We start from the raw sequence: 22,951 nt of genomic DNA on the forward strand, positions 1-22,951 counted from the left end.
ATTACCTTTGTATAAACTCCAAGATCACACATTGTCATTATACAGAATTATAACATAGTCCAGCAAAACCTTTTATGTTAAAATCATCAAAAACACCTATCACTGAATGCATTTTTTAAGGCAATGGAAACCTGTGGTGAGGACGTAAGACTTACGTTGACACTGAAAGATGTGTTCTTAGTCTTAGTCCAGAGATTCCACAGAAGAAGTTAAATCTTCGTTAAGTCTTTTAGAAGTCCTTGCTAAATCTTCCTTGTTGTGATGGGAAGTACTTACTAGACTGAGTAGTAAGTGACACGTGTAAAGTCCTAATATAGGCCACTCTTTAGTGCAAAGCTTCGGTATTCATCTAGAAGTCCTTGTTATTTGGATAGCAGGTTGACGCGTATGTAGTAATAATTTAAATCTTGTACAAGTAAGGGGAAGAAAAAGACGTCTTTAAACAATGTGGTAGATACAGGGACTTCAGCCCTCCCGTCGTAATTTAGAAAATGGCGAAATCCTTGGCCTATGAGATCAAAAAGAGCTTGAAAATAGATGATTGTCAACAAGAGATAATTCAAAAATATGCCATTGTTCCAGAAGAAGATTTTTGGAGTTTTTTGATATACAGAAATTATGGGAAGAAATTCAAAGAATGCCTGATGAATTACAAAAAACACATAGGTCGTTGATTGTGTTATCAGAAATTGAAAAATTGAATGATAAATTCCCTAAAGATAAAATGAGAAAGAATGTGTTCGGGCGTCAGCTGAACAAATGGCTGAACTGGATAAGTTGGAAAAAGGAACTGGAAACATTGAAAGCAGGAACAACATCTAAAGACACTCAAAGCCCATTGAAAAAGAAACCAGGATCATGTCACTATTGTGGAATCATGGGTCATTGGCAGGATGAGTGTCGCAAGAAGAAGAAAAACCAAAGGAAAAAGACAGGATGCACAGACAGTTGGAACATGAGACATTTTGACCACATTCCAATCAGCAGCAAGGAAAGATCTCCCATGTATGGAATTCAGGAATCAAACACAGAGGATTTCCTGGCAATACCGGGAACTGACGTGAGCTTATAATAATTGATTAAGAGTTTTAAATGTGTTTCCAAAAATGTATCGAACCTAAATATTGAGTAGAGCTGGAACTTAACAAGGAAATCTGATCACTTCCCTTGATAATGACTATGCTTATTCAAGTGAATATTAATTTGAAGGCACTTTGATGGTATATAGCATGTTTTAATAGGCATAGAAATAGCCTGTTTTGTTTTGTCATGCTTGAACATGTTTTAAATCAAATGTATTTATTGCGTTGATGATAATGTTTAAAACCATAAGGCCTCAAGGAGGGTCTCTAATCTTTAACTTTAAGAAGACATGCTGTGTCCCATGAGGCCTGAATATGAATCCAAAACAGCCTTAGAAAGGGTTGCCACCAAGTAGGAATACATGTGTTCTCTATCTCTCTCGCTGCCTCGTCACAGGACAACTGGTGAGAGGGAAATACAGAGGGAAATCATTTTTTGAAGTAGACACATGACTTTCCATGTGCACTGAATTGGATTCTTATAGATGTTATAAATTGGTTTTAGACAAAAGATTGAGATTAAAGTCTCAAATTATGACAAAAAGGGTGAAAACTGCCAAAAGCGAGTTTATTCCCTACAATAAAATTTAATATTTTATTTTGAATGTTGAATTGGCTTTGGTAAATTAGGAAAATTTTCATTTGTTAGTTTTTTGTGTTTCTCTTACAACTAAGATGAGATTTTTGTTTTATAGAACAAGTTAGATACTAAAATGGTCTCACCCTTGGTTCAGAGAGCAGCACAGGGGGAGGAGTGCTTGAGCCAATCCCCCCACACACCCCCACACCCTGGTATTGTGAGAGTAACATGGCTTACTTGGGTGGTCATGTCTGTTTTTGGTTTAGTCATAATTTTCACCAATGTTTTGGAATGTCCACCAGAATGTTAAGTTATTGTATAGATATGACAAGCATATTTTTACTAACTGCAAACAAAACTAGAGATGGGTAGGACAGTAAATCTGAACCTTCACTTAACAAAGGATATCGGCTAAGTTGAAGTTAAAGTTGAGTGTTCAGACTGGTCTCAACTGTGGTAATTTCCTTAACATAAGTAAATTCAGTTTTGGGATAATCAATCATTGAGTAGAGGTTAGAGACATTTTCTACTCAATAGCTTTAACATTGAAATGTATGACTTTTGACCAAAAGTAATTATAATGTCAATAGAACCACAGACGTGGTCAAAATATAAGTTGTGATTTAGTCTTTGGCTGACCGCCACTATTTAGAATAAAAATTAGTTTGGTCATTGCCTTTTAAAATGCTAAATTTGGGTGCTGTAGATATGCTAATACAATCGCCCTGGTGGTTGCAGTAGGTATTCCACTGGAACTTGGGCTGGAGTTTTTCTCTCCTACATTTTAGTTGGGCAGCTTATCCCCTAGTGGGCAAACCTATTTAGTTAGGCATGTGCCAAGAAACTTTAGGATATTATAAATGCATGATAGCCAATTAAATAATTTTAGAGCTGTTTAGCTCTGTAAGACAAAGGTGTCACTGGGTTACATGGTTTATAAATGCTTCGCACAAGACTGTTGCACATTGATGTTTTTGTATTAGTGAATGTTTGTGTTTTTAACATTTTCACTTTGTTGTTTTTGATGAATATACAGGATGCAACTCCATATCGAATGGATTCTAGATCCATCCCTATTACCAATTCTCTATTTTTACATGTCTGTCCCAAAATGATGGCCAGTGTGGGTTTGGGATGACGCCTCCTGTGGCCGTATTCGCCGTGATTCTGCTTTCACTCATGGTGTCGCTTTCCATTGACTTAATGAAGTGAAAGCAGGGGGGGATGTATGATATGATAACTAATTATGATTGGAAAGAGTTGAGTTTAGGGCTCAAAGCAAATCAAATAGGTACTTAAAAGGAGATACATGAACATTTCTTTTTTTTCTGTTTGCATAGTTATAATGGTGCATTGGAATCTGCAATGTTTAACATATTCTATTCTTAGGATTTGTTTTAATTGTTTATTTGGAAACTGTTTGTTTGACGTAAGGTCTAACATTTTAATGGTGGAATGGCATAGATGTAACCATTTTTGATTTGGCTAAGCAAAGTCTGATCAGACAACGGAATCTCATTCCACTGCCAGGTGCTATTCGAGCATAAATATAGCACATTGAATGAAACATCAACCAAGCCAGTTCTGGATGGAAAAGGAAATTTGACATAGACTTTTATGGAAATTTGTCTGAAAAGGGTGTATGCTTCACTCTGATGATGGAACTTCTGAGATCCACAAGTTTTCAGGACTGATCTATTGTCTTCATTGTTGAGAGTTGACGGAACAATACCCAATGGATGAAAGTCAGATGGACTGTTGAACCACACTAATCGTTGTTTAGCAGTTATACTTTCAACAGATCAGGACATCACAAACCTTTTTCTGATGATACATCATGTCACTGACTGGACACAGACAACTGAGTGTGTGAGTACCAGCAACATGTTCAAGAAGGATTTCTACAACCACATGAGTCGCATCTGTTTCAAATCCTCCTGACCACTCACATGGCAGAACGATGCCAGGGTCAGATCACTGGGCTTCACATTCCATTTCCAGATGAATGTTCGACAGCAAGATGAGAGGAGAGTCCTGAAGGACTCCACATACTACAGGTCAGAGTACCACGGGCCAGTTGACGGGAAAGGTCACATGGTCTCATCACAGTGGAAGACACTGTTATGGTGTTAATCTTGAATTAGTGAAGTGTTGGAAACTCACTGTTATTATATACCTACACTAACTTGTTAGGACAACCAGGCAATTTGCTGGGTCCATATCACACTGACTGCAATAACTGATACTGGAACTTTATATCACTGATGCAAGACAGAGAAGACTGAAGACTAGAACTACAGGACATTTGATGAGAATCTAGGGTCATTCCTAACAATCAATAGTTTTCCTAAAGTAACCGGTATTTTGATCTCATACGCATGTTCATTCCTCACAAGGTGGGTAAAGGCCTACATATGATCACTACCCAAATATCGGTCATTGATACTTGTTTTTTTTTGTGAAGTTTTTCTTTATAGTAATAATTACAACAACTATCCTGATATGTTTAATAGTGCCATATTCCTTTTCAAAGGTAGAAACTGTCACTAGTACATTCATTGGAGTTGAGGGTTGTTGCTATGATGTTGATGCATGAACCATGATATGGACAAGGGGGGACTTTGATTGTTTAAAGGGTTTTTTGGGAATTCATTATGCATTTCCTTAATATGTCATGTTAGGTCTGTTTCTGTTGGACACTGGTTAGACTGATAGTACCCTGGGACTTGATGTGTATGGTAATGGTCGATCACGATATGTCACTACGATTGCAGTACCATACAGTGCTATGTGTCAGGGCAAGCTGTGTCCACTGCATTTCATTTAAGGAATAATAAAGCCTCATAGGCCAGATAATCCTTTTATTATTTATCTTTATTGTTTTAACAGAAGTGTTTGGACCTTTTCAGTTCATTAGGAATTGGATTGTACTTTTATTTTGCTAGTTTAATCAACATTTAATGATTAGTTATCACATGTTTGAAGGGGGGACTGATAGGAAATGGGCATGAGAAACTTAACACAACACATGTGCTGACTAACTCTGAAAGAAGGACCATCGATAGGACGTGTTGCCTGTTATTGAAGGGCCCCACAAATCCTGTCCATACATTCTGTCCATATCTCCTGCTAGGAGTTGCCCATGTGACTGTCATAGATTCTATCGATAGATAGATGGACCATTGGGCAGGTTGCAACATACCATGATAATAGACTGTGTAATGGTTGGCTACAATCATTGTCCGCCTCCTATGTATCCTTGCATAAAAGACTGTGTTGCCTCTGTAATTATGGAAGAGATAAAAATGAGAAATGGAAGGACAACATCATAGACTCATGCTGAATAAAGATGGCTCTCCCCTGACTTCTGGTTGCATTTATTTTGTTCATGGATCAAACTTGGACAGAATCTAACATCATGAACAATTCTCAGTTCACCTATATAATTTACATCTGATTGTGTTAAATCGGAACTACAATCAAATTCACCATTGTTTCACATAAAGGATCAAATACCTTATTTAAAATTGAAACATGTCACACCATCCTGAAGGTCAGCTAACATAACTGTTATTTAGCCTAATTTCTACAAGATGAAACTTAGTGTGAACTTCTATTATCCTAGCACATCAAAGACACTTCTGTAATCCTGTCATAAATCATGACCCCCCCTTTTTTGTCTTATCACCTCAGGGCTCTCCCTGGAGTTGGGGGTGGTCTATTAACCTAAGAACAGATCCAATCTCATAGGACAGAGTGGTGTTATCTTGAGGCCAGACATTAGAAAGCCGACCTTACACCTCAAAGAAGCATCTGTTAACCATCAACATTCCAATGATTGCCTACTAGGACAGAAATTAAATTAGAATACCCAATTTTGATAATGTCTGTTTCTCTTCTAAAGAGTGCAAACAAGTTAAAACCCATCTCAAACTGTTTTTTGTGTCAGTGAGTGGAGTGGTCCAGGGGGTCTGTACCTCTCAGAATTACTTTCTCAGTATCAATTAAAACATGGCAAAATGTTGTAAACATGTAAGAAATAACAAAATGTGCTCCCAGCATAATGCATAAGATTAAAATGATTACTTCTTATCAAATATTTAACAAACTTAACAGTAACACTCCCATCAAATTAGTTATTTTTGCTAAACCATTTCAAAATGGTAAGATGTATTCCACTCAACCATAGCCATGTTAGATTTTGTATAAAACAATGTTTCAAAAACCCAATTAGACAATCACTGTGAACGGACACTATAAGGGATGTTCCAATGCTATAATTATGGAAACAGAAAAACTAAATTCTTCATGTAACTCTCTAAATACCTATTTCATTCGCTTTGAACTCCAAGTTCAACTCTTATTCATCATAGATAATCCTTTCATACAATCCCCCACTGCTTTCATGACAGAGTCAATGGAAAATGACTCAAAGTGAAAGCAGAACCATTACAGGACGGACATGAAAAAGAAAATCGATAGTTGTGAGGAATCTAACATTCATCCAGTAAAACGTCGCAAACATAATATGCAACCAAAACAAATGAAAATGATAAAAACATCCATAAAGGAAATAAAAAACAACTTTACCACATGGTCGCTCGTGTGAAGGAACTCCCAAGCATATCAAAATTTGCATTTCCACAGGCAATGGCCAAACTAAGTTGAGACCAAACAAACATTATGACTCAATTTACCTCCTAAAGTCTAGGGAATTTACTCTACTTTAGATGTAAGTCTATGTCATTCAAAATAGTGGTAGTCCGCCAAAATCGCTAATTTCATGCATATGTCATGCAAAGACATCAAATTTGTTCTAGCAATTAACAATGTCTGATGACTTAAGGTCTCCACCCTTACTACAATTTAATTTGAAATCATAAAGTTCAACATGAAAGCCATTGGGAGGAAAATGTATTTAGCTTTCACTTAATGTTTGATTAACCCAAACCTGAATATGCTTGTGTTGATAAAATTACCATAGATGAGAACAGTCTGAACACTGGAATTTAACCCTCAGTAATAGGCTACCTTGATATAATCTTAAGGGTGGCAGAAGCCATCCCAGTGGACCTGCCCACCCTTCCTGAAGCTCTGAGCTCTACACATTTATGGTGAGCCATTAACAAGGCCAAATGTTTGTTTATGGTCCTTAGACTATACTATCAATTTAGCCTACATTATTCGTTAACTGAAGATTCAGATGTGGTGTCCAACCCATCCTATAGTTTCGCATTTCATTAAAAATGTAAAATAAATGTGCTTATCATTATCTACATAACAAGTCAACAGAAAACAGACATATGACTTCACTAAAATCAAGGTACAATAAGTAACCCAAAGGAAAACTCAATGTAGGTCTTAAACACTGGTACATCAGTTCACCAGGCTAGAATTTAAACGCCAGTAACGAGCATCAGGCGCAGGTCTGAAAACACAAGTATTACCCCAGGTGTCATTGTAAATACAAAGTATAAACACATCATTTAACCAAACCCAAATCAACATTTTAAACAGGACATCTAATTTTACGGGTTTATTTAAACGGGGAATAAACAGGCTTTGGCTATTTGGGGAATAAATGGGCTTTGGCTGTTCTACTCCATACAAGGAGAGAGAAAACACTATTTTAACCCCACATTACAAAACCACGAGACCATAGTTTACCAAATTAGAGAATCATCATTATACCAATTTCCAATCTATCCGTCCAATTAAATTTAGGGCATTATTTTCTTAAACAAACCTAAGTTAGCAGGCTAACACCTCCACGTGTGCCAGCCATCAGCACAACACTAGAAGGCAAATTTCAATTTAGAAGATTCCGCACCAACCTCGGTAAACGAGATCAAATATTCTATCAAGGAATATACAATGCAGCCAATCAGATCCCTCGTGCACAGGGAATACCAAAATGGACAAATGCATTTACTAGATGTCGACCACAACCAGACATATTCACAATTTATCATCCAAAACCATTATATACAGGAGCACGCTATACTCCATCACGCAGTCCAACTGCCTATTATCCAGCACTAATCGCAACGCAATAGGTTAGCTGCACAGGAATGGGTGTCAGGACACGGAACAATTTAATTTTTTTAACTACAGGTGCTATAACTAAAATACAACAAAAATAACTTCTAGTTACCATACTTTCTTAAATCCATCTATTAACTTCCACAAAACCATCAAATCCGACATTCAAAAACCAACCACATAGTTTACTAAAGCATATGAAAACTGTATTAAGGAATGATCTCACCGGTCGATGCTCCCTCTGGTCCGTCTCCTGTCTGACCGTCCGCACCCCTCCCTCAGGTGGTTCAGCGTTCCTGTGTGTTCCGGTGGGATCACTCGCGGCAATGCCAAAGAGAAGCCGAAACTGTCTCTATTCTTGCGGGAACAATATGCCTGTACAGCCGTTGTCTTGATTCGCACAGGCATCTTCCCAAATCCAATGTTCAGTGGAATGTCTAGTGGTAGCTTCATTAATTCAAACATAGCGGTCAAAGTCTCTTCCTCAACCCCGGGTCTGTAGTCTTCGTTGGCCTCAGTCGCTGCAAACTTCCCACTTCTAGAACTTTTGTTGACCTGCGTAGACTCCCTCAACACATACAAAGCGAAGCAAGCACCACCACCATGGTCACAACAAAAGGTCCATAGAGCTTGGCCTCCAGCGGGGTTGGCTATGTCAATTGTACGACTCCAATGATGCAGTGCCCCGAGCGGTCCTCCAAGGAGACCCACCGATCGGCCCAGCTAAACTCCGCGGGGTGGGGTGACGGGCGGTCAGAGGAGAACGAGCCATCTAACCTGAGCAAAAAAAAACTACAACACAGACCCCACACAAACTTTCCCAAACCTTCCATTACTCCACACTTTCTACACACCGTAGCCTACGCCTTCCAAACAACTTCACATTACGCCGTCTGCAACTTCCATATGTTACCACATCCATCTTCCCAGCAGGCCACGCATCCGTCACCGAATGAAAACGCCAGTCGCCAGAAAACCTAATAACACTCAAAGAAACATTTGTTCACATGTCCAAACACCATAAACGACAGAAATAATCCCCGCCGGTCCAGCGTGAACACGAGAGACCGGCAAAGATTTACTGTCGCACCTACCCATAATTAAACCCAGCAAACCCCAAGTGTGGCGAAAACGCCGGATCCAGAGCAAACACAATGGTGAGGTCGTCAAACCGCCACCAGTCACTCTGGTACCTCGATCAACGTGCCCTGCATGGGTTGATAAGCTCGTCACTCCTTTCGGGAGATATACCTTACACTAGTGTTTAACACAGTGGTCCAACCACCTTACTGTTAACAGTTTTTCCTTAAGCGCTGACTGTAATGTGCACGTACCTCCTGAGGATGAAATTTAAGCCTGGGTACCTGTACTGATCAGGCACGAGTCACAGCTCAAGTCAGGCACTCTTTCTCAGCCCCTCAAATGATAGGCCTCTTTCGGGGGATACTAGATTTCCAGACCTATCTATGGCCGTGCACGGTTAAGCTGTTTGGAAAAGGACTCGAACCGAGCAGGATTAGGATCCCAGACAAGCACCCCAAATTGTGATGGTAATTTTATCGATCAGAACTCTTTTAGAAGGAAGTACAGAGACGAAATTCTCTGGGCACAATTAACAGTTTATTCATTATTTATTTGCAAATAAGAGAGACGCGTCAAACGCTTACAAACATAATCATCCGAGGATACAAGTCATTCAACAGTATATAAGGACAGAAGAGGGGTGTGACAAAATCCTGCACAATCCCCCAACTCAACAGGACACATTCCCTTTGTTCTATTATAACCTAAACTTAACACAAAGGACAGCTCTCCTTCCTCCCATAAGAAATTCTAAGAGTTCTTTCAGCATCTGACAGACAATAGATGCCCCGATGAGTCATACAAATGCGCAAATTAATGAGTACCTTTATAACCAGCAATGATGCCCCCTATGCAAATACCAGCTCCCCCTCTCCCACAGTCCTCAACTTATCTAAACAATGGGACTCAGTCCTTTAATCAGTGAGAATACAACAGGTCTCTGAAAGACACTGGTACTGATGTCAGAACACCCAGTGCATTGCAGTATGCGTTGCCGCATATTTCTCCGGACTCTCTGAATCTTTTAATGAAATGATGTACTGCAGATTAGGAGATCCTCAAACTCGTTGCTATTTTACACTGAGAAACATTATTCATAAATTGTTGTACTATTTGTCTGTGCAGTCTTTAACAGAGTGGTCTTTACTTTTGACAGACTCCCCATCTTTTGACAGACTTATCCTCTCTGGGATGCTCTTTTTATACCCAATCATGTTACTGACCTGTTGCCATTTAACCTAATTAGTTGTGAAATGTTCCACCATGTTAGTAATTGTTATTACACAACTTTTCCAGTGTTTTGGGGCCCCTGTACCAGCTTTAAGTCGGTCCGCGTAAGCGGAGCCGGCCAACAAGAGCAAATGTCTAATACGGAGGGAGTGACTGACGGAGTCACCTTTGTTAAATAGCGTAGTGGTTAGAGAAGTGGACCTGTAAACTATAGGTCCTGTGTTCTTATCTCCTCACAAGCAAAGCGAAGTACACATTATGAATTATTCTGTATAGACGAAAACTTCGCTGGCTATAACCTTCCGTATCTACATTATAGTAAGCCTGAAATAAAACAGTTTACAGTTATATTTCTGGTGGTTTTTCGAAGTACACATCCGTGCATGCGTTCTGGGTCAGGATAGACAAACACATAGTTATAGCAACCTTAACTAAAACTGTATACGGTTATATTGCGACTGTTTCTGGCATGGAAAAGTTAATCTTCAAAAAAAATTTGATCAATTCTTATGGTTATTCCTAGGAAGTTAGTAGATACTAGTAAGCCTATTTCTGGCTAATAAGTTGTTAAAACAGCCAGTGGCAAACTCTATACAGTTCATAGATGCTTGTGGTGGAGGTAAACGTAGTAAGAAACGTTAGTCAGTTTAACACAATGCTCAATGGGGTCTGGCAGCTGCTGACACATGTAATTCCGTGGCGTAGTGTTTGAAGACCTAAGTTTGAATCTATAGAGAGCAATGACATTTATACATTTTATTTGTGGGCCGCAATAAAACTGTTTATAGTTATACAGTATTGCGACTATTTCTGGTAGATTCCACGGTTCTCTCGTCTTTTCACTTAGTTAGTTATCGTCACCTTTATTGATTGTTATGCCATGAAAGGAAATAGTTTGGCAGACTCTCTAGCAATTGCTCAATTCTTATGACTATTCCAATAAGTTTGTACAGTGAGGGAAAAAAGTATTTTATCCCCTGCTGATTCTGTACGTTTGACCTCTGACAAAGAAATGTCAGTAATTTGAATGGCAGGTTTATTTGAACAGTGAGAGACAGGAGAACAACAATAAAAATCCAGAACAACGCATGTCAAAAATGTTATAGATTGATTTGCATTTTAATTAGTGAAATAAGTATTTGATCCCCTCTCAAACAGAAAGATTTCTGGCTCCCAGGTGTCTTTTATATAGGTAACGAGCTGAGATTAGGAGCACACTCTTAAAGGGAGTGCTCCTAATCTCAGCTTGTTACCTGTATAAATGACACCTGTCCACAGAAGCAATCAATCAATCAGATTCCAAACTGACCACCATGGCCAAGACCAAAGAGCTGTCCAAGGATGTCAGGGACAAGATTGTAGACCTACTTAAGGCTGGAATGGGCAACAAGACCATCGCCAAGCAGCTTGGTGAGAAGGTGACAACAGTTGGTGCGATTATTTGCAAATGGAAGAAACACAAAAGAACTGTCAATCTCCCTCTGTCTGGGGCTCCATGCAAGATCTCACCTCGTGGAATGATCATGAGAATGGTGAGGAATCACCCCAGAACTATACAGGAGGATCTTGTCCATGATCTCAAGGCAGCTGGGACAATGGTCACCAAGAAAACGATTGGTAACGTACTACGCCGTGAAGGATTGAAATCCTGCAGCGCCCGCAAGGTCCCCCTGCTCAAGAAAGCACATGTACAGGCCCGTCTAAAGTTTGCCAATGAACTTCGAATGATTCAAGTATTGTTGTCAGATGAGACCAAAATCGAGCTCTTTGGCATCAACTCAACTTGCCGTGTTTGGAAAAGGAGGAATGCTGCCTATGACCCCAAGAACACCATCCCCACCGTCAAACATGGAGGTGGAAACATTATGCTTTGGGGAGGGTTTTCTGCTAAGGGGACAGGACAAATTCACCGCATCAAAGGGACGATGGACGGGGTCATGTACCATCAAATCTTGGGTGAGAACCTCCTTCGCTAAGCCAAGGCATTGAAAATGGGTAATGGATGGGTATTCCAGCATGATAATGACTAGGGGTGTAACGATCCATCTACTACATCGATGTATCGATTTATATTCCTATGATCCAACTACATCGATCTGTGCTCAGCAAGTTGGCCTTCCGGACGACATATATCGATCTAACATCGTTTTAAAATGTAATCAATCGATTGTATCGATACTAGGAAATAACCCACTGGATTTAAGCACGTCAGACTTTATAGGAATGTTTTTTCTTAGCACTTTTAATGATAAAGCCGATAAACGTTACTCGATTCAGTCTGCCTATCCGTGACGTCATCGCCCCTGGCCAGCAGCACCGCAAAGACAACAAAACATAGCGTGGCAGATTGCATAGGAGAAGCCGACGAGCGAGAAATTATCAAGCCACCATTGTGGTCCAGTATGTGGAAAGTGTTGGTTGCACTTCATTTTTGATATTAATACTGTATTTGTATTATTTCTATGTTGAAAAACAACAGCAAAAGTAGCAGGTAAACCTACTGTTAATTCAACCTGAAGAGGTGTTGGTTGCACTTTATTTTTTATAGTAATATAGTAGAATTTTTATTTTGAAAAACAAAAGCACAAGTAGCAGGTACACCTACTGTTGAAATGTTGGTTGCACTTACTGCACTTTTATTGAAAATGTATTGAATATTGAAAATGAGAGCAGAACATTTGAACTTCCTGTTAATTCAACCTAAAGTGTTGGTAGCACTTTATTCAAATAAAATGTGAATGCATTTGCCATTAATTGTTGTTTACTACTTTGTTTATATCCATAATTAATTGATACCTGATTCCCTTACAAGAAACAACAGGAATCTAGGAAACTTCACCTGCACTGTCCAGTATCCAGGTATTTATTTTAGTCAAACGGGTTGAATTTTTGGCTGAAAAGATACTGAATCGATTTCCAGTCACTGAATCGTTTCGGATCGTATCGTTCTAAATGAACCATTATCGGCCTTGAATCGTATCGACAACCACGAATCGTGATACGAATCGAGTCGTGGTTAAAATGAATCGTTACACCCCTAATAATGACCCAAAACACATGGCCAAGGCAATAAAGGAGTAGCTCAAGAAGAAGCACATTAAGGTCCTGAAGAGGCCTAGCCAGTCTCCAGACCTTAATCCCAGAGAAAATCTGTGGAGGGAGCTGAAGGTTCGAGTTGCCAAACTTTACCCTCGAAACCTTAATGACTTGGAGAAGATCTGCAAGAAGGAGTGGGACATAATCCCTCCTGAAATGTGTGCAAACCTGGTGGCCAACTACAAAAAAACATCTGACCTCTGTGATTGCCAACAAGGGCTTTGCCACCAAGTAGTCATGTTTTGCAGAGGGGTTGAATACTTATTTCACTCATTAAAACATTTTTGACATCATCCCAGCAACATTCTCATAGCATCCCCACTTTTTTGGAAACAGGGTTGTATGATAATTTATTCTTGTTTAGAAAAATGTGGATGTCCACATGCTCTGAGAGTAGGCAAGTATATAGTCTGTTGATGATCAGGCCCGCAGCCGAGAAAATCCTTTCAGTGTGTACAGATGTTACCAGGATGCACAAGATTGCTTTCGCTTGCCATGACAATGGCTAGCATACGTGGCCGTTAGACAGATTTATTTAGTCTATAAGAAATAACACTTCTTTACTGCGACCAAGTAAGTTAATCAGTAGTACAGATGTCTTTTTGTAACTTTAATTTTGTAATTAACTTGTCAATAAATGGCATCATTGTCGAAATGTCGACAATTCGACTTCTTGTTCTCCCTCCTACTGCCTACATCACACTCTTACTTGCTTACCTCTGTTGGCAATAATTTAACCTTTAATAAACACATAGATACACAGGTGTAAATAGAAAGCCCTTAGTCAGCACATTGTACAGTCACAAGGTTAGATGTCCTTACACAATTCTGTTGATGGCTTTAGCAGTGTATGTCCATCCTTGTTGTTGAGAAATGCCATATAGTTTACTTTCCCAAGATTGGATGTTGTTTTTGAAATAATTAAAACTCATATGGATTTCAGAATCAGTTGAAAACTGGATGATTGCAAACTGTAGAAGAAAAGAAAAACATAAAATGAGACACATTACCCCAATGTGTAACTGAATAAGGTTACACTTTATTTTGAGATTACCAATTTCCATCTGTTGATGGTTATTGTTAGCATAAAGGTTAATGTTAGGGTAAGGGTTAGTAGATAATCTGTGGAGAATCTACAGAAACACTTATGGGACTAAATAAAGTGTTACCTTTAAAAAATATATATATGCAGATTTATCTCTGGGTTCTTTACCAGCTTTCAGTACCGCAAGTCATGCCCTTAGCCGCCGAACTAGGCATTCCCCTCACTGAACAATTTAGTGACATAATTTAAGTTAGAAAAGTTTCATTTTAAAAATCATGCAAGTCTTGTTCAGCCATCTGAAATGACCCTGCTGGAGGTGAGGATGCTAAAAATCTGTTTGATGTTTTCTGTAATAGATCACATAGATCTGACTTTTTTCTGAACATTGCCAGCAAGCAGTATAAAACAAAGCAGGGTCAACACTGTGAACATGCCTGAAAAGCAATACATTTAAAGTTTTGGAATGGAGTAGTTAAAGGGATAGTTCATCCAAAATTGATATTTTTCTAAAAGTCCACTTACCAAGAGATATTCCTGAAAGTACATACAGTTATTTTTTCAAACAATCTATTATTCAGCCCTGTCCCTGCCTGCAATTAGCTTTATTAGCATCGTCATCGTCCAAATTCATGAATGTAAACGATTCGTACCATTATCGCAAAGCTGCATTCCTTCATGTGACAATGTCCGATTAATGTTCTTGACAGAAGATCCAAATTTGAGGCATATTATTTGTTGTAGTGTCTTGCAATACAGCTGTCATTTCAGTGTTGTAATCTTGTATATGGCATACCAGCAGTCCCCAAGTCTCTTTGCATTCTAGCCATATCCACCAGCAAACATGTAGCATTTGACAAAGTACTGTGGTACTGCATCACCACAGTTAACAGTGCAGAAGACAGACCCACAGACCTGTGTATTGTAAAACCCACAGCTGGGTAAATGTCCACCTCTGGCAAAAACTCCTCTTTCCATTTGAGTTAGAATAGCTAATTAACTAAATAAGTTAGGCAACTACCCCTGTTGTCCTAAGCTACAAATAACAATGTACAGTACTGTAGCCTCAACATGTGCATTGCCTGATCAGACTGGGTCTACACAAAACTATCAGCGAAAACAGTCTTATAAATGAGTAATATCGAGATGATGACATGACACCTTGTTAGATATTAACTGAAGGAGATTATGTATAGTTGTGGTCATAAGTTTGCATACCCAGGCAGAAATTGTGACATTTTGGCATAGATTTTTTTTATATTACTGATCATGCAAGGATAGTGATCATATGAAACCATTTATTATCACGTAGTTGTTTTGCTCCTTTTTAAATCATAATGATAACAGAAATCACCCAAATGGCCCTGATCAAAAGTTTACATACACTTAAATGTTTGGCATTGTTACAGACACAAAAGGTGACACACGGATGAAAATGGCAATTAAAGGTGAATTTGTCACACCTGTGGCTTTTTAAATTGCAATTATTGTCTGTGTATAACTAGTCAATGAGTTTGTTAGCTCTTACGTAGATACACTGAGCAAGCTAGATACTGAGCCATGGGGAGCAGAAAATAATTGTCCAAAGACCTGCGTAACAAGGTAATGGAACTTTATAAAGATGGAAGAAAATATAAAAAGATAACCAAAGCCTTGCAAATTAAAATCAGAAAATTCGGGGATCTCTTATCCCAAGCCAAGGTCAGGTAGACCAAGAAAGATTTCAGCCAAAATTGCCAGAAGAAATGTTGGGGATACAAATAAAAACCCACAAGTAACCTCAGGCCGCTCTGGAAAAAGATGGTGTGGTTGTTTCAAGCACAATGCGACGATACTTGAACAAGAATTAGCTGCATTGTCGAGTTACCAGAAAAAAACCTTTACTGCACCAATGCCACAAAAAAGCCCGGTTAAAAGATGACTGACAACACTTGAGACGCCTCACAGCTTCTGGCACACTAATTTGGAGTGACAAGACCAAAATAGAGCTTTATGGTCACAACCATAAGCGCTATGTAAACAGAATACCATCCCCACTGTGAAGCATGGTGGTGGCTCACTGTTTTGGGGTTGTGTGAGCTCTAAAAGCACAGGGAATCTTGTGATAATTTATAGCAAGATGAATGCAGCATGTTATCAGAAAATACTGTTAGATAATTTGCATTCTTCTGCACAAAAGCTGTGCATGGGACGCTCTTGGACTTCCAGCATGACAATGAACCTAAGTACAAGGCCAAGTTGACCCTCCAGTGGTGACAGCAGAAAAAGGTGAAGGTTCTGGAGTGGCCATCACAGTCTCCTGACCTTAACTTCATCAAGCCATTCTGGGAAGATTTCAGATGTGCAGTTAATGCAAGACATCCAAAGACTTTACATGACCTGGAGGCATTTTGCCAAGACACATTTTTATGACCTCAGGGCCTCATAGACAACTATTGCAAAAGATTGCACACTGTCATTGATGCTAAATGGGGCAATACACATTATTAGGGTATGCAGACTTTTGAACAGGGGTCAGTTAATTTTTTTTACTTTGTTGCCATTTTCTGTTTTATGAGTGTGCCATTCTGTTATGACCTACAGTTGAATGTGAGTCCCATAAGTAAAAAAAAGATGTGTTTTGCCTGCTCTCTCATGCTTTATTTAAAAATGGTACATATACAGTGGGCGAGAACAAGTATTTGATACACTGTCGATTTTGCAGGTTATCCTACTTACAAAGCATGTAGAGGTCTGTAATTTTTATCATAGGTACACTTCAACTGTGAGAGACGGAATTAGTATTTGATCACCTACCAACCAGTAAGAAGTCCGGCTCTCACAAACCTGTTAGTTTTTCTTTAAGAAGCCCTCCTGTTCTCCCCTCATTACCTGTATTAAATGCACCTGTTTGAACTTGTGACCTGTATAAAAGTCACCTGTCCACACACTCAATCAAACAGACTCCAACCTCTCCACAATGGCCAAGACCAGAGAGCTGTGTAAGGACATCAGGGATAAAATTGTAGACCTGCACAAAAGCTGGGATGGGCTACAGGACAATAGGCAACAACTGTTGGCTCAATTATTAGAAAATGGAAGAAGTTCAAGATGATGGTCAATCTCCCTCGGCCTGGGGTTCCATGCAAGATCTCACCTTGTGGGGCATCAATGATCATGAGGAAGGTGAGGGATCAGCCCAGAACTACATGGCAGGACCTGGTCAATGACCTGAAGAGAGCTGGGACCACAGTCTCAAAGAAAACCATTAGTAACCCACTACACCGTCATGGATTAAAATCCTGCAGCGCATGCAAGGTTCGCCTGCTCAAGCCAACGCATGTCCAGGCCAGTCTGAAGTTTGCCAATGACCATCTGGATGATCCAGAGGAGGAATGGGAGAAGGTCATGTGTTCTGATGAGACAAAAATAGAGCTTTTTGGTCTAAACTCCACTCGCCGTGTTTGGAGGAAGAAGAAGGATGAGTACAACCCCAAGAACACCATCCCAACCTTGAAGCATGGAGGTGGAAACATCATTCTTTGGCGATGCTTTTCTGCGAAGGGGACAGGACGACTGCACCGTATTGAGGGGAGGATGGATGGGGCCATATATCGCAAGATCTTGGCCAACAACCTCCTTCCCTCAGCAAGAGCATTGAAGATGGGTTGTGGCTGGGTCTTCCAGCATGACAACGACCCGAAACACACAACCAGGGCAACTAAAGAGTGGCTCCGTAAGAAGCCCCTCAATGTCCTGGAGTGGCCTAGCCAGTCTCCAGACCTGAACCCAATAGAAAATCTTTGGAGAGAGCTGAAAGTCCGTACTGCCCAGCGACAGCCCCGAAACCTGAAGGATCTGGAGAAGGTCTGTATGGAGGAGTGGGCCAAAATCCCTGCTGCCGTGTGTGCAAATTTGGTCAAGAACTACAGGAAACATATGATCTCTGTAATTGCAAACAAAGGTTTCTGTACCAAATATTAAGTTCTGCTTTTCTGATGTATCAAATACTTATGTTATGCAATAAAATGCAAATTAATTACTTAAAAATCATACAATGTGATTTTCTTGATGTTTGTTTTAGATTCCGTCGCTCACAGTTGAAGAGTACCAAAGATAAAAATGACAGACTTCTACATGCTTTGTAAATACTTGTTCTCCCTACTGTAGTACCAATTATCCAAGGGTATACAACATTTTTAGAACAACTGTAGGTTTTTGGGGAGGGATACATCTGTTAAGTGTATCACCAGGTAGTTGTAGTATTTTGGTCATTTGGGTCATTGTGTCAAAATGAACACAATGTATAAGGTTGACCTGACCAAAAAAACATTGACATGAAATATTAAGCTGACTTTTGTACAAGTGGTGCCACCTCTGTCTTTATTTTGTTTGCTCCACATCCTTGCAAGCGTCATTGTTGTGGGCCAGGAAATGTGTTTTCCTCCAGCATGTCATGGTGAGCTGGAACACTGTATTGTAATGAAGCAGAATAGAGTGGCAAGGTTTGTATTGCAGTTCTTCAAGTCTTCCGTACCTAGTCGCATTTTAAATGTTATGATTTAGGTGCCTTGATTAACACATTGTTCATTCCAGAAAAAAACAACCATATACTCATTGCACAGATTAGAAAATGTTTCCCTGTGGAAAACAACTACCCAATACATGTTTTAAAGCCACGGACATAACAGCATTGAAGGAGATCTGCTTTTAATTGCTTTGATGTAGCATTTCTGTGAAAAAAATATTTAAAACAGAATATAATACAGACGTGTTCTCAAAGCCTTTATTAAGCAGCAGTGTGCACATGGTGTAATGGCAAAAGAAGAGAGAGACTTTTCTCACCTGAGTATTTCTGTGAAGAAATTGTGTGATCAGGTTTTTGACAAAATCTTTCATTCGTTTGAAATCAGCTGGATATATACTGCCTGAACCATCCAATAGAAAGGCTATATCTGTTTGCCCAGGGCATTCTGGTCAACATGTAAAGAGAAAAAATATTGTTGTAAATAAAGATTTTCTAAATCAATAGTAGTTCATTTATTAGGTACGCTTGCCAAAGGAAAAGCACATGTATAGAATTCTCCCATGCTCCTTATTATTCCTCCAGCTCAAGAGCCTAAACGGTAAAACACGAAACAAACTCCCAGATGTCCCAAATGCTCTAGCCCGGGTTGTTTGAGCAGATATTTTTGATAGCTTTTATACTTTTTAAACTATTTCAATGAGCCACCAATGTATTTCAATGGGAAAAAATACTTGTTCATAGATTTGAGTGGTAAAAAGTCAATTTCTAGACAAATATCCTCCTACAATATTTAAGCTATCAAGTCCAAACCAACACTAATATATTCATACTGGCCCAACATGAATTGCTTATATTCAGATATTCGCGTAATAAGCGTTAATTAACTATTGGGCAGTATATTTTGAACTGTTCGAGCTAGTCACGAGACCTGTCATTGGTAACACTTTTATAAACTTTAACTGTTATGCATGCTAATTTATGCTAATTACCCTCACTAACAGTTTCACTTGAACCTTAAAAAATACAGACTTGATTACCTTCCAGTGACAAAGGCATAGGGGATCCAATGTTAAGTTTAGTGTCAATTTCTAAACACATGCCATTGTAGGTGGTGATGGTTTTGCAATCTCTTGGGATGGTTGGACCACACACCTAGAGAACACAGAGAGGGGGATAGAAATGTATGTATTAAGGTGAAAACACTATTAATGCATAACATATACAACTATAATGTGTTTAGGGAATTAGTTTTTGGTACATCGGATTTGGTGAATGCCAATGCCTGCAATATGTCGATGGAGCTGAGTTTCCTGCAGTTATAGTATAGTATCTCGACAATAAATTATTTTGTCATGCATTAACATCATGCCAAGTTTGATCCTTCCGCTAGACACCATTAAGCACTGTATTAAACTGACTAACATTTCTTATTAAGTTTACTTCCACCTCATAAAGCATCTATGAACTCAATGACTTTTGCCACTGGCTGTTTTAACAGCTTATTAGCCAGTAATAGGCTTACTAGTATTTAATAATTTACTCCTTGGAATAGTCATAAGAATTGAGGAATTGCTAGCGAGACTGAAGATGAACTTTAATCTGCCAAAGCTATTTAATTTCATGGCACAACAATGTTTTTTTTCTTTCATTGGTGAAGGACATTGATAAAATAACTAGATAAAAGTAGGTGACGAAAACTGACTTTATTGTCAAGTGAAAAGATCTTAGAATAGTGGAAATCTCTCATTTGTTACTGCGCAAGGGGTTGTGATCAACTGTATATTACCACAAAAATCATGCACAGATGCATACTTCGAAAATCCATCACAAATTGGTTTAAAAGTCTCAATAACCATATTGTTCATGGTTATATTCCAACCATTTCTGTAAGTAAGCATCCGTGCATGATTTATGGGGTAATATTGGCTAGATCAAAATCCCTTGGACAATAAAACAGTAGAGGTTTCAACCCTTCTCTCGCCTTTTCACTTGATGAAAAAGTCTGTTATCGTCTCCTATATTGATTGTTATTGTATCAATCTCATCCGCGAATGGAAAAAAAAAGCCTACTAGATACTAGTAAGCCTGGCTATTAAGCTGTTAAAATGGCCAGTGGCAAAACCATACATTTCATGGATACTATTTGTGGTGGAGGTCAACTTTAGTCAGTTTAACACAGTGCCTAGTGAATAGCGAAATATTGAAACCGGGCATGATAGTAATGCGTGACAAAGTGATCTAATTTCGAGATGCTATACCAGCATGGTGCAAACCTATACCATTGTGGTGTAGTTGTTAAAGACACAGCCGCTCATGTGGGAGACTTGGGTCAAATCCAGTTAGTGCAACAACCTTAAACACTTTTAATTGCGAACTTCACGGCCCTACTGCATTTCCTCACTCACAAAATAATATATTACATATTAAACAATAATTTAACTCACCAAGATCTTTGATGTCTTTGGATCCTTTGTCATTGACAAACCCAGAGACATGTTTACCCCATAACTGGGCACTAGGTAGAAGCATAATAATGAATAATTTGTTCTTATACATTACTGCAAGATTATACTTAAGCAGACATCTTTGAAAACACAGGCATCACTCAAAACTGCAATCAATATGATTGCTAATGAACACTAGGATTTGAAAGGTTGAACATACCATGATCCATATGAAGATATATTTACATTACCTTCTATTGGCAATGGCGTGCAAGATGAACCTCCAACCAGACATTGGTAAACTTTTCCCCTTTTACTTTGCTCATACTGCTCTACAGGGGCACTAATGAGCAAGCTTGTGAGAGATGTCAGATATGTTAGACTATATCTGCTTTTATTAACAATGATGTAGCAACATTTTTAATGGAGCCATTTGTAATGTATCCACCACACAAAAGCAGAAACATTTTAATTTCAGTGCTTTTCCACTGCATGGTACCGGCTCAACTCTAGTCACCATGCCTCTACTCGCTTTGGGAGCTTTTCCACTGCTTACCAGCTCTACACGGCTTGCCTCGGTTCGTTTTCCACTGCAGATAGTACTCTGTACCCACATATAGTGACATCACAGGAAAAAAGGAAAACTACAACTACATCTGACACCCGCAAAAAACCTTCATTTGTCAACTAAGGTAAACCCTGCAATTAATCGAAAAATCTATTTAATGAACTCCCATACATTTTCTTTTAAATTGACAAGCTTTGAACGTAAAGTGGCAAATCAAAAGTAAACTGAATCTGGATAACATAGTCACAGACCCTGTTAGAAAAACTGTGAAAAAGTATAAGAATATAATTATCGCCCTGCAAAAGATGACATAACGATGGTTACTTTCGTAACCCCAGTTCTATGAGTGGAGCGTCGCCCATAGGGGCTTCGCTCCTATTGGTTTACCTCTCTGCTAATAGGCACTCACTGAAAATTTAAATATGCAAATAGCACCTCTCTAGGCCATCTGCCCACAGGCGTGGAAAACCCACAACACCTAGCCGCTTCCATCTGGCTCACACTGAGCACATATGGTTGCGCGCTGACCCACAGCCCCCAAACAAATGTACACACAACACCAACCCATCTGGTACCTCCTCAATCAGTCCTGACTGAATTGGAGCGTCCGATGCCAGCCCAGAAAACACGCCGAGACCCGGACTCGGCGCACAAGTAGACGCTCAAGCACACGCGTCCCACACAAAAGCGCACAGGCACACCGGAGGAGCAAACGGACCCATGTCAAATGAGCCGTCCCAGTAGCTCAACGGACCTAACTCACACTCCAGACTCAGCCACGCTGAGCACAGAGTGGGCCAACGTGCCTGCGGCCATGTCACGCAAGTAAAATGGAACAAACAACGATGGCTTCCTCCAGGACGCGGCAGCACAAATGTCCTCCACGCCCCTAAACAGTACGGCCAAGGCCGCCACCCCACGCGTGGAATGGGCCCCAAACCCACTAGGCGTAGGGGCCCCACGTGACTTGTAGGCAAGAACAATTGCCTCACACAACCAATGCGACAGACGCTGTTTCGACAATGGCTGGCCCACTTTGAGGCCACCGTGACACACAAAGAGTTGCACATACCGTGCCAAAGCACGGACCGGACACAGACGATGCAACCTCTCCTACCTTGCACCCGCATGGGGAGGGGGAGAAGCGCTTCCAGAGGTCGGACACAATGTCGGGATGAAGACGCCACCCCCCCGGGACAACAGGTCTGCGTCCACATTGAGCTCTCCGGGAATGTGCAGAGCCCTCAGAGATCTGAGGTGCTATGTGCACCCATTCC

The 22,951-nt window shown here is 39.7% G+C and overlaps 1 protein-coding gene across 3 annotated transcripts in view; it reads right to left on the reverse strand.

The window, feature by feature from the left end:
- The window catches only part of LOC105008041 (integrin alpha-M), a 107,830-nt gene that overhangs the window by 61,670 nt on the left and 23,209 nt on the right, over positions 1–22,951 (reverse strand). For all 3 annotated transcript variants that reach the window (XM_020044397.2, XM_020044396.2, XM_013131297.3), the window contains exons 3-7: positions 21,358–21,461; positions 21,107–21,177; positions 19,700–19,814; positions 18,980–19,107; positions 13,936–14,084 (exon numbers count right to left, since the gene is read on the reverse strand). In XM_020044397.2, coding sequence (XP_019899956.1) covers positions 13,936–14,084; positions 18,980–19,107; positions 19,700–19,814; positions 21,107–21,177; positions 21,358–21,461 — 567 coding nt within the window. The remainder of the gene's footprint in view (positions 1–13,935; positions 14,085–18,979; positions 19,108–19,699; positions 19,815–21,106; positions 21,178–21,357; positions 21,462–22,951) is intronic.

Source organism: Esox lucius, chromosome 5, assembly GCF_011004845.1.
Source record: "Esox lucius isolate fEsoLuc1 chromosome 5, fEsoLuc1.pri, whole genome shotgun sequence".
In the NCBI taxonomy this organism is placed as follows: Eukaryota; Metazoa; Chordata; class Actinopteri; order Esociformes; family Esocidae; genus Esox; species Esox lucius.